This window comes from Belonocnema kinseyi, chromosome 1 (assembly GCF_010883055.1).
Source record: "Belonocnema kinseyi isolate 2016_QV_RU_SX_M_011 chromosome 1, B_treatae_v1, whole genome shotgun sequence".
Classification (NCBI taxonomy): domain Eukaryota; kingdom Metazoa; phylum Arthropoda; class Insecta; order Hymenoptera; family Cynipidae; genus Belonocnema; species Belonocnema kinseyi.
In genome coordinates this window covers 159864432-159878174 of record NC_046657.1, presented here as the reverse complement: position 1 = coordinate 159878174, position 13743 = coordinate 159864432, and the positions used below count along the sequence as shown (strand labels likewise).

Here is a 13743-nt window from a genome sequence, read left to right as displayed (position 1 = left end):
CCCCCCCCCCCCACCCGCCCTCTTTTACATTCACGAAGATCTCCTGCGGAATCGCGCGCTAAAGTCGAAACTGGAAGGAACGCGCTCTCCTGGTTTGTTCTCACTTCTGTTTCGATGTCTCGACAGTTTTTCTGATATGTCCTCCAAAAAACAGGAAAACTATCGTGAATTTTTCGATTTACGAATAATACTTATTTATTGTCATTTGATGCCGGTTCGGGGTAATCACGCGAGATACAACACAACATTCCACTCAAGAAATGTACACTAATTTTCGATGTGACTTCCTTCCTTCTTTCTATCGCTCTTTCAATAATCCTCGACACTTTCCGTCTCCTTTCTCTCTCTCTCTCTCACGCTTGCACGCATAATTTCGCGCGACTCACCGCAACACAATAAAAGAAAGGTAAATTAAAAGAAAAACCACCGTCGCGCATCACAAACTGAGCAACTCAATGTACAAGAATTTTGGGGCCGCGGTGGCTCTTTTTTCGGAGGGGGGAAAAACAAAAAAAGAGTGTCCTTCTTTCCTATATGCTTTACATATGTATACTCACATAGATTCTTTATCTGTATACATAATATATATATATGTATATAAAATTTTTATATACGCGATACTTCCTCTTCTTTTTTTTTGTCAGCAGTAGCAAGGCTGAATCTTCTATTCGAGTTTCGAGTTTCGATTCCTGGCCTCGTCGAGAATTCTGTACAGGCTGCAACTGGACCTGACACGCACACGACTTTTAACACAGAATGACGCCACTATCGAGCCGCTGCTACTGCGGTTGCGACGGATTGTGCTGGAGGGAGGGTGGCGGTCCCTGGAAAAAACAAAGACAAAACGATGCTTTCTTATATTCGGAATTTTTCAAAAATTGTCTTTCGGATTAAACTCGGATTTTGTCAATTATCTTTTTTTTTTTACCAAAAATTTAACTATTCATAATTTTAGCTGAGAAATCATGTCTTTTGTTCAAAGTTTGTCCTTTTCGGACGAAAATTAACTTTTTTGTTGAAAAATATTTTATATTTTCAATTCGAAAATTTAACCATTTTGTAGATAATTCGTACTTTGGGCTTTAAAAATAAATCGTTTAGTTGAAAATTAATTTATTTTGTTGAACGTAGTGTTTTTTGGTGGAATAGTAATCTTATAGCTGAAAAATTCATATTTTTTGGTTAAAAATTCCACCATTTGGTTAAGAAATCATCTATTTCATTTGAAAATTACATCTAATTGGTTAAAAAGTAGGAAATTTAATATTTTTTGTTGCTGAAAATTAATTTTTTATCTTAAAATTACTCTACTCCATTTTTGGTTAGAAATGTATCATTTATGAGCCGAAAATGCAACTAATTGTTTGCAAAATCCATCTATTTTGTTAAAAATTCATCTTTTTATTTGAAAATTCGCCTACCTGGTTGAAAGTGGAACAAGTTTCAATGTTTTAGTTGAATTGTTAAAAATTCGTATTTTTCAAAAATTTATCTCTAGATTTAAAATGTAACTTTATAGCAGAAAAATTGATTTTTTTGTTGTTAAAAATTATAGTATTTTATTGAAAATTTTATTATTTTGTTTAAAATGCAACTATTTAACTAAAAATTTAACTACTTTGTTAACAAAATTATTTTTTTTTTGGTCAAAGATTCATGTCTTTAGCTGAAAATGTAACTATTTTGTTGAAAATTAGTTGTTTTTTTTTGTGTTTCTGAATTAATTTTTGAAATTAACAATGTAACTATTCCATTTTTAATTAAAAATTGATATAATTTATTGAGAATTCATCTTTTCTAATTGAAAATTCATGTATTTTGTTTAAAGTTCGTCCATTTTTGTCGAAAATTAACTTTTTTATCAAAAAATCATATTCTTGGGTTGAAAATGTAACCACTTGTGGCAAAAACCTTTTTTTTTGAAAATTACACTATTCCATTTTTGGTTGGCAAAGTATTATTTATAAGCTGAAAATTCAACTATTTGGTAGAAAATTAAATTTTTTGTTAAAAAAGCATTTTCCGATTAAAAATCCAACCATTTTGTAGATAGTTCGTCCTTTCGGCTTTAAATTTGAACAGCTTTGTTGAAAATTAATTTATTTTGTGGAAAGTAATGTTTTTTGGTAGAACAGTAATCTTAATGCTGAAAAATTCATATTTTTTATTGAAATTTTAATCTTTTAGTTAAAAAATAATTTTTTTTTATTTAAAAATTCGTCTTTTTGGTTAGAAAGTTAATGTAGCCTATTAAGAAATAATAATCGCTCAGATTAATTTCTAACAAAACAAAAAAAACAACTAATTTTCAACTAAAAATCATCGTTTTTTTGTTATAGAAATTAATATTAACTACCAATATTTTTGAATAGCCTAGATTAATTTTGTAACCAAAAAGTCGAATTTTTAACAAAATACATGATTTTTCAACTAATTATTTGAATTCTCAAATTAAAAAAATAATTTTCGAAACAAGAGTTTAATTTTTCAGCATTAAGATTAACTTTATACAAAAAAACACTACTTTTAACAAAATATATTAATTTTCAACACGACTGTTTAATTTTAAAGCCGAATCGACAAATTATCTACAAAATGATTGAATTTTTAACCAGAAAATATTTTTTTAAACAAAAAAGTATATAAAAATACATTAATTTTCTACCAATTAGTTGGATTTTTATCTTATAAAGGATACGCTTATAACCAAAAATTGAATAATGCAATTCTCAGATGAAAATTTAATTTTTAACCAAACCAAAAAAATCATTTTTAAGAAACAAAATTGAATTCCCTTATCTTTCACAATCAATTAGTTGAAATTTCAAATAAAAAAGATGACTTTTGAACCAAATGTTTAAATTTTCTATCAAAAATATAGATTTTTCAGCAATGAGATTAATGCTCTATCAAAAAACTGTTGGATATTCCAATTATAAAGGACAAATGTCTTACTAAAACTGACAAAAGTCTAATTTTTAAATAAAAAAATTAGAGCTCAACCTAAAAGATGATTTTTTAATGAAATATTTGCATTTTCAACAAAATAATAAAATTTGCATTTAAATACTATAATTTTTAACAAACAAAAAATCAAATTTTCTGCACAAAAAAAAGTTACATTTTAAATCAGAGATAAATCTTTAAAAAATATGAATTTTTAACCATTTTTTCATATTTTCAATTTCAATTTTTTGTTCATATTTTTTATATCAAACGAAATAAAATCCAAACAATTCAACTAAAACGTTGAAACTTGTTCCAAACAAAATGTAAACCAAGCACTTAAATTTTCAACCAAAAAGATGAATTTTTCAGCAAGAAGATTAATATTCTACAAAAAAAAGAAGAAAAAAAGCATGAATTTTCAAACAAAATAAATCAATTTGTAACCAAATTTTTGAATATTAAAACGAAAAGGATAAATGATCTATAAAACGGTTTAATTTTCAAAAGGAAAATATGATTTTTTTAACAAAAAAGTTGATTTTCAACCAGAAAGTTCTATTTTCATGAAAATAGTTTATTTTTTAACGAATAGTTCAATTTTCTATTGAACTTTTACACCCTAAATCAAGCCAGATTAATAAATCCCTTACGAGAAATTCTAAATTGGCTTCGAAACTTGAGAAAAAAATTTATAATAATTGTTTTTTTAATATTTCACAAAGGTTCTTTTTAAATAATATAAATTTTAGAAGCGTGTAATTTTCGGATTATTTATTTTCCTATTTAAAAATTGTAATAATCTGATTTTTTGTTGCTTTTATTATCTCCTTATTATCCCAATATACATTGTCATCATTGTACATAATATAATGCAAATTAATGAATGCTAGTTTTATTTAAAAAATTATATTTCAAAGAAGATTTACAAAAATATGATATGAACCTTCATTTTATCCTTAGTTTTCGAGTTTCATTAAATTATTTACAATAATGAAAATATAAAAGAAAAGGGATAATTTTATGTGTATAGAATTTAATACATGCATTGTTCAAGACATTCAGAAAATAAAAACAAAGAGTCAATCAAAATAGATGAAACTCAAAGAAGGGACCTTTAAATTATAGCCGAATTTATATTTTTTTCGGGATAAATTTGTTTACTAAAACGATACAACTTGGAAAATAATGATTGTATATAATTGTAAATTTTATATATTTAAATAATTCTTTTAAATATAAATAATTTGTGCATTGTACAATTTTATTGTCATCATATTGTTATTTTATTTTTAAAAGTTGTATTTAGAAAATTCACTTTGTGTACTTTTATTTCAAATATGAGAAAAAAAGTTCTAAAAATTGAAGATATGCACCAAATTTAAGATACAATGTTACATGTTTTTTTAAAAATGAAACTAAACGGATTTGTAGAAAATACTAACCGGCATCGAAGGGAAAGGTGGCTGAGAATGGGGGTGTGGATGCGGGTGTGGATGACCTATGTGCGCTGCAAGATGCCCCGGCAATTTTGGTCCATCCTCCGCCTTTTCTTCTTCTCTCCTTTTTAAGCACGCTGCCTTTGGGTTAAGATTTCGTTCTGTGGAAAAAAGATTTTATTAGCAAAATTCACACACTTTATCATTCATTATTTTTAATCGAGAAAATCGGTATGTTAATTTACCAGAGTTTGAATATAAGAAAATAATTTAAAAATAATAATTAAAAAAATTGTCGACATTTCAATTAATATTTTTAATTTGGAAAGATTGGACAAATTAATTAATTAAATTAATTTAAAAAAAAAAACAAAAAAATATATATTCAACCAAAGTGATGAATTTTCTATTAGAATGATGAAACACGAACTGGAGTAGATCAATTGAAAATCAAAAAGATGAATTTATAACAAAGATTTGAACTTTCAGCGAAGCAGTTTATTTTCAACAAAAAAAGATAAATTTTTTACTAAAATGATGAATATTTAACTGGAATACTTAATTTTTCAGCCGAACAGATTAATTTTCAAACGAGAAGTGTAATTCTCTATCGAAAAAAAGACGATATTACAAATAAAATACATAAATTTGGAACGTAACAGTTGAATTTTCGTCTAAAAGTGACAACATTTTTGACCAAATTGTTGAATTTGAAACTGGAAAGGATCATTTTTCTACCAAACTGATGAATTATAAATCTTCAACAAGAATAGTTGAATTTCAAAACAAAACGATAAATTTTCATCCAAGAAGATCAATTTCTACTAAAAAAACAAGTTTCCCATTACAAAAGATAAAATATTTTTTCGACAAAAAATTGGATACATTTTTAGTAAAAAACAATTTATATTCAACCAAAGAGATGAACTTTTAATTAAAATGATGGAATATTAACTGGAATAGATCAATTTAAAATCAAAATGATGAATTTCTAAACAAAGATTTTAACTTTTAAATAATTTTATTTTCAACCCAGAAGATTCATTTCTACCATAAATGACCACAAATTAAATACATTTTTAGTAAAAAAAAAATGATGTTCAAAAAAAGAGATGAATTTTTAACTAAAAATTATGGATTTCTCTACTGGAATTACAATTTAAGTTTTAAAAAAATTAATTTTTAACACCAAAATTTCATTAAAATAGTTAAAATTTTAACTGGAATAGTTTAATTTTCAGTAAAAAGAAATTTTTCAGCAAAGGAACAAACTAATTTTTAACAAAATAGCTCATTTTTCCACCAAAATTATAAATTATAAAATAACATAGATTACTTTTACAAATGGAAAAAAATTCTTATATAATTTTTTATTGCAATTTCAATTAAATTTAAGCACACTCTCGAAAAAAAATCCTGACCTTAATATTTTTATTTCAAAAAAAGTTCAAAAATTCTTTAAAAAGACATCAAAATTTTATTTCAAAATCTTGAAAAATCTACATGCTGTTTTAGATTTTTTCACATTTTAAATTAATTTTGAAATTTTTTCAGGACTTCAAAATATTTCTTCAATTTACTCGAATTTTTTTTAGTAATAATAGGTGCTCAATATTAATTTATACATCAAAATTCAAAAATTTTACTTACAAATTAAAAAGATTTCAAATAAAACAATTAAAATTGTAATGTTCAAATTTTATTTTTATTTTTTAGTTTTGAATATTTAGTTTCTAATTACTGCTTTTAAATTAACAGTCAAATATTTCGAAATATTAAGCAACTGACCTTATTCTTAATTAAAAAATTTCAAATTTTAGACTGAAACAGTATCTAAAATTTAATCAGTTTGAATATAATAATTAATTAATTAACAATGCATATATTATTTTGAAGTTTTTTAAAAATTGAAAATAGTTTCTAAAGTTTCAATCGGGCCTTCAAATTCCGAATCGTTGAACAAAATCAATTTTATTATTATTCACTCGTCAATCCTCAATGTATTATTCAATTTTAAAAATCATTATAATTTATATTCAAAGTTTATCAACAAAAAAAAATTTGTGTATCAAAAATAGTCCATATCAAATTCTACCCATTTTAAAATTTTTAAGTCTTTAAAACGGCACTTTTTAAATAAAAAATTTTCAAATTACGCATTATAAACTGAATAATGTCATAATTGAAACATATAATAATTCAAGTAATAATTTTTTTAAACTGTTAAAAATCAAACTTGAACAGATTTTTTTTTTCTAAACAAATTTCTGAAATTCCAAGTGAAAAAATAAATTCCCGCTCATTTTCCGTTTTCCCGGTCCAGCGGCCACCTTTAATAATGCATTACAAAAATTGTTCGCGCTTTATTGTTTTCGGAAAATTAAGTTACCTCTGACTTGTTGCTCCAGAGTCATGATGACTTCAACGGCCATATTCAGAATGCCAAGCTTCGTTTGTGGTTTGTCCGTTTTCAGGTGCGTCATACACATCCTACCGAGTTCCTTCAGTGCTTCATTAATGTCTCTAATACGTATCCTGTCACATTAAAAAAAAAATCTCAGCATCAAAGATTCAAGAATCCGAACTCCTACAAATTATCATGCATGTGGAAAAAGTACTACATTAATAACAGGGTGTCCACACAAATCCTGGAAAAAAATTCCATGACAATTTCAGGTTTTCTTTCCATATATCTCAAGTTTTTTTCCAGTTATAATTTTTCATAATAGCAAATAGTTCAATTTTCCGCTAAAAAAGATTAATTTTCAAACAAATAGTTGAATTTTAAAATTAAAAATAACAGTTTTCAACAAAACACGGAATAGTTTAATCTTTAGATTAAAAAATATACATATAATTTTCCACACAAAAAAAATTTCAATGAAGTAGTTTTATTATCAAACAAAAAGATGAATTTTCAAACAAGAAGATTAATTTTCTACCAAAAAAAGAACCATTTTTAATCCAAAATGGAACAGTTAAATTTACATTTAAAAAAAATTAATTTTCAATCAAACTTTTTTTGAAATTTTCAACTGAAACGATGAATCTTCAACTGGAATTGTTAAATTTTGAATCAAAATGATTAATTTTTAACTGAAATGATGAATCTTTAACTTATTTTGAACCAACACGATTAATTTCTACCAAGAAATGCTAAATTTTCAACAAAATACATAAATTCTCAAGTAAACAAAAAAAAATTGGCAACCAAAGAAATTAATTTTTAACTAAAATGATGAATTTTCAGTTAAAATGATGATCTACAAATGGAATAGTTGAATTTTAAACTAAACAGGTTAATTTTTTACTAAAATTATGCATTTCTAACTAGAATAATAGAATTTTTAACCAAAAAAAATGAATTTTCAGCCCAGAAGATTAATTTCTACCGAAAAGACGAATTTTCGATTAAAAAATTAATATTCAACGATAGAGATGAATTTTTAACTGAAATGGTGGAATATCAAACTGGAATAGTTACATTTTCAGTTAAAAAAATTAATTTTCAGTCTCACAGAAAAAGAGAATTATCAACAAAAAAAACTCATTTTTTCAACCAAAGAGGTGAATTTTAAATTATAATTATGATGCTTCAATTTAAAAAATAATAATTGTTTTAAAAAAAGAGTAACTTTCAACCAACTAGTTAAATTTTCCAAAAATGGACAAAAAAGATAAATTTTTAACAAAAAAGTTTAACCTTCAACCAATTTTTTTTATTTTCAACCAAAAACATACATTTTTAACTTAAATGGTGAATTTTTAACTGAAATAATTAAATTTGCAACCAAAAAGATTAATTTCAAACGAAGATTAATTTCTACCAAAAAATAGGAGTTTTCAACCAAACAATATAATTTTTTAATCACAAATTCAATAGTTAAATTTTGAGTTAAAAAATTAATTTTCAATGAAAGAGATGAATTTTTAACTAAATTGATAGAATACACAACTGGAATATTTACAGTTTTAGTTGAAAAAACATTATTTTTCAAACTCAAAGAAAAAAGATTTATCAACAAAATAACTCATTTTTTCAACCAAAGAGATGAATTTAAAATTTAAATTCTGATACTTTAACAAAAAAAGTAATTATTGTTTTAAATAGAGTAACTTTCAACCAATTAATTAAATTTTCCAAAAATGGAAGTTAAATTTTTAAGTAAAACAATTAATTTTCAAGACAAAAAAAGCAAATTTCAACCAAAGTGATAAATTTGCAACTAAAATAATAACTCTTCAACTGGAATAGATGAACATTAAACCAAAAACGATGAATTTCGGACAAAAAAATGAATTTTTAACAAAAAAGTTGAAACCAATTTGTTTTATTTTCAACGAAAAACATGTATTTTTAACTGACATGATAAATACTTAACTAGAACAGTTCAATTTTGAACCAAATAAATGAATTTTTAATCTAATGGAATAATTAAATTTTCAACTAAGAAGATTAATTTTCTAATTTGTACCAAAAAATACGAGTTTTTAACTAAAGAATATAACTTTTTAATCACAAATTCAAAAGTTAAATTTTGAGTTAAAAAATTAATGTTCAATGAAAGAGATGATTTTTCAACTAAATCAATGGGATATTCAACTAGAATAGTTACATTTTAAAGAAAAATTAATCTTCAGTCAAAGAAAACCCGAATTTTCGCATCATAGCTTATTCTTCAACCAAAGAAATGATAAATCCAGATAAATCCTGATCGAAAAATCCAGTACTCGATATTTCAACCAAAAAAATATTTAAAATTGTAATAAAAAACAGTCAAATTTAACCAAAAATTACAATTTTTCAAAAAGAGTTGGATTTTTAAACAAAACGATCAAATTTCAATCAAGATTATAATTTTTCAAAGCAAAAAAAAATTAAGAACGAATTAAAAAAAAAGTGAAATAGAGTAATATAAAGCTACTTTCACAAATGAAGAATCATCCTCATTCAAATTTAGACTGCAATAAAAAAATTAAGCACCCTCTCGAAAAAATTCCCTGGCTTAAAAAAAAACCTTGACATTTCCAGGTTTTTCCAGAAAATCGAAAATTTCCCGACAACTGCAGGTTTTCCAGGTAGGGTAGACGCCCTAAACAGTAATAAAATATAGAAGAAGAAAAAAGCAAACACCAATAAAATCAAAAGTAAAATAAAGTAGAGTAAAAAGACAGAAAGTAAAAACTTGAATTCTGATTTTGGTCTCACACTTATTTCTAACAAATTTGAATTATTTCTTAATAATGTCCTTCATAGAATACGGGCCAATATTTTAACTGTAAGAGGAAATTTCAAAGTTTTCATCCTTTTAAAATCGGAACTCGCTGACAACTTCTTCAAATTTTTTCCAATTTCGATCGGCATTTATAAATATTTTCTTCGCGCGACTTTTTTTTTTCTTCTTACCTTTCCCTAGCATTGTTGGCCTGTCGCCTTTCTTTTTCCCGCTGGGCCTTCACGTCAGGATCGTCATCTTCGTCTTCGGCGCTCGAACAACAGTTGCGCAATAACAATACTCGATTAATCACCTGATTACACACACACACACATGATGGACTAAACTTCACTGAAGTCTAGTCCCATATGAAACTTTACATCACTCGCAAAAAAGTATCAAGAATGATTTCAAAACGAAAGAAAAAAAAACATCCAGTTTAGAGAAATTATGATAATATTTTTGTCAACAAATTTAATACGTTTATTAAATAAAAATAAAAATCGATTCAACTTTGCGAGTGATCTTTGTTTGTGGTAAAAAACTGATCGAAGCAGTTTTTAGAATCATGAAACGTTTGTTCGAGCGAATGACTTTTAAACTTTAAAAATCGTCTCCTAACTTGAGTGAACACACGCACGGGTTTTCGTAGGTTAAAAAAAAAAAACAGAGAAGGCCCGTATTCTTTGTAAAAAAAAATGAAATGTCACAGAAATTAATTCAGAATTCAAATTATTTCTTTCGTAATCGAGGAAAAGGGGATTCAGGAATCTGGAGTCTGCAAGAAACGGAATTAAAACGATCGTAATATCATGATTAAAATGCGACATAGATTTAAAAATAGTAGCAAAACATTAGAATAGTCGGATAAATTGTGAAATTAAAATTAAAAACTGCTGAAAAAGCAATAATCGGTCAATAAATTACGGAAAATAGAATTGTACAAGAAAGCTATATCCTAAATTAATAAGAAAATGAAAGTTATTAAATGTAAATTAATTTTTAACCAATAAATAAAAGGAATTTTCTAACAGACAGAAAAGCATGCCTAGTGGGCCAATTCCCAGCCGCATTAAAATGAGACTGATTCAGAATTAAGGATGAGAAATGCCGATATCGTTATTTATCTCAACTCTGTCCATAACCAGCGACATTTTAATTTTTACGCCTGAATACGGGCCTTGAAAGTGCAAGAGATTTGGGAGAGAATTTTTGGTAGAAAGGCCAGGACATGTGCCAAGGATTCAACAATTTTTTAGGACCTTCAGAAATTTAAAGAATAGAAAATTTGTACTCTAGTTTAATTAATTCCAGTTTTTAAAATAATTTTGAACTTAAAAATTGAATTTAATTAAATTTTAAATATAATAAAAACTAATAAATAATGTTTTATTTCAGTTTCTAAGCATTTAATTAATTGTAAAATATATTCCCAGATAATTTAGCACGATAGACTAATTAAATAATGAAATAATGCTACAAAAATAATTAGGCATTTCTTAATTTTGCTTATTAAGTCCATGAATTTGAATAATTGAAAAAAATTTGTATTTTATCTTCTGTTACTGTATATTCATTTTAAACAGCTTTTGAATTGCTAAATTTTTAAGTACAATTTTGAATTTTCAAAAAGATAGATGAATTTTGAACTAAATAGTGGAATTATCAACCGAAAAGATTAATTTTCTAACCAAAAGATTTTTCAAAAAAATACATTAATTCTCAATCAAACCAGTTGAATTTTCAACAGAAAAAGATCAATTTTGATAAAAAATAAAAGAATTTTGAACTAAAAAAAGAATAGTTTGCAATCAAAAATAGAAGAATTAAATTTTCAGAAAAAAATATTAGAAAGAAAAACAGATTTATTTTTAAAATAAATTTAATTTAACTTTTAACCAATTAGTTTTATTTTCGAACAAAAACATGAATTATTTACTAAAATGATCAATATTTTCAAACGAAAAGATTAATTTTCGACCAAGAAAGACGTAAAATTATATATCTTCATCTGGAATAGATTAAAATTAAACAAAATTTTTTTTTTTGAAAAAGGTATTCAATTTTTAATTTAGTATTCTTATTTTCAACCAAAAATATGAATTTTCGACGAAAAAAAAACGATTTTTTATCAAAATACATGAATTTTCAACGAAATAGTTGAATTTAAAACTGACAAAGATAAATTTTTAACCATAAATGGAATAGTAAAATTTTCAGGTTAAAAAATTAATTTTTAACGAAAAAAAAAAAAATAATTAAAATAAAGGTTAAATTTCAAATCGAAGTGATGAATTTTGAACTACAATGATGAATTTTTAACTGAAACAGATGAATTTTCAACCAAAAAGATGAATTTTCGACGAAAAAAAAACGATTTTTTATCAAAATACATAAATTTTCAATGAAATAGTTGAATTTAAAACTGACAAAGATAAATTTTTAACCATAAATGGAATAGTAAAATTTTCAGTTTAAAAAATTAATTTTTAACGAAAAAAAAACAATTAAAATAAAGGTTAAATTTCAAATCGAAGTGATGAATTTTGAACTACAATGATGAATTTTTAACTGAAACAGATGAATTTTCAACCAAAAAGATGAATTTACATTTAAAATTATGAATATTTAATTAAAATACTTAAATTTTCAACGCAAAAGATAAATTTTCAAAGAAATATTTGAATTTTGTACTAAAAAAGACTACAAATATTTGAGTTTGAAACTGAAAAAGATAAGTTTTTAACTATAAATGGAATAGTAAAATTTTCAGTTTAAAAAATTAATTTTTAACAACAAAAACGAATTTTTTAAATAAATAGTTAAATTTCAAATCAAGGTGTTGAATTTTGAACTATGATGAATATTTAACTGAAACAGTTGAATTTTTTAACCAAAAAGATAAATTTACAAATAAAATTATGAATATTTAATTAAAATACTTGAATTTTCAACGCAAAAGATAAATTTTCAAATAAAATTATTTTTTTTACCAAAAAAAAAAACATTTTTCAAACAAAATACATCAATTAAATTAATTACAAATTTAAAAAATGGTTAAAAATTAATTAAAATTAAATTATAAATTTTAACGAAATAGTTGAATTTTGGACTCAAAAAGACAAATTTTCCAACAAATAGTCGAACTTCAAGCTAAAAAAAGATAAATTTTTAACCATAAATGGAGTAGTTACATTATCAGTTAAAAAATTATAAATATTTAATTAAAATACTTGAGTTTTCAACGTAAAGATAACTTTTCAAAATAAGAATATTAATTTTCTATGAAAAATACAATTTTTTAACAATATACATGAATTTTCAACGGAGTAGGTGGATTATCAAACACAAAAAGACAAATTTTCAACCAAATAGTTAAATTTTAAACTAAAAAAGCTCGACTTTAAAAAAAATGTAATAGAAAATTAATTTTTTTTAATGACAAATTTTGTATAGAAACTTCATGATCTTTAAATAAAAAAAATAAATTGTAAAACAACAATTGTATATTTAAATTTTCAGTTAAAAATTAATTTTTAACTGAAGCGACCAATTTTTCAAATAAAAATTATAAATCTTCAACTGGAACAGTAAATTTGAAACCAAAAACATGAATTTTCAACTAAAATAATGAGTCTTTAACTAGAATAGTTAAATTTCCAATAAAAAGATTAGTTTTCAGCCCAGAATTTTTCAACCGTATTTATATTTTCAGTAAAAAAAATGAGTTTTTAACAACAAAAACAAATAAAAATATTCAACAAAATTTTAGGATCGGCAGAAGGATTCGGATTGGAAGGAGGGACACTTGATATCAAAATGCAATAAATTGCGTACTGCGTGTGTTCACTAACCTTTCGCGAACGTTGTTGGCTTGGCGACGTTCTTTTTCGCGCACCGCTTTGGTGCCAGGATCGTCACAATCTTCGTCGGCGCTCGAACAACGATTTTTCAAAGACAAGGCAAGTTAGTTTAAATTGCAGAGATTCATAAAATGCGCAATAGCCGTTAAGAAACAGTTTTTAATTAAACAAAAAAAAAACAGAAAGTTTTTGGAATTTTATTGAAAAACCTTTTTATTACATTTGAAAAATGTTTTCAGGTGCTTGCAACTATTTCCAAGATTTTTAATATAATTATGT

The 13743-nt window shown here is 24.6% G+C and overlaps 1 protein-coding gene across 17 annotated transcripts in view; it reads right to left on the bottom strand.

The window, feature by feature from the left end:
* Positions 1-27: 27 nt before the first annotated feature.
* LOC117168005 (protein daughterless) overlaps positions 28-13743 on the bottom strand; it is a 318058-nt gene continuing 304342 nt past the window's right edge. For 14 of the 17 annotated variants that reach the window (XM_033353401.1, XM_033353319.1, XM_033353351.1 and 11 more), the window contains 4 exons: positions 13456-13545; positions 6775-6920; positions 4392-4546; positions 28-824 (listed from right to left, as the gene is read on the bottom strand). In XM_033353401.1, coding sequence (XP_033209292.1) covers positions 780-824; positions 4392-4546; positions 6775-6920; positions 13456-13545 — 436 coding nt within the window. In that variant the 3' untranslated portion in view covers positions 28-779. Of the gene's footprint in view, positions 825-4391; positions 4547-6774; positions 6921-9792; positions 9880-13455; positions 13546-13743 lie in introns of all 17 variants that reach the window. The other 3 variants (XM_033353335.1, XM_033353449.1, XM_033353327.1) reach the window with 2 other exon arrangements.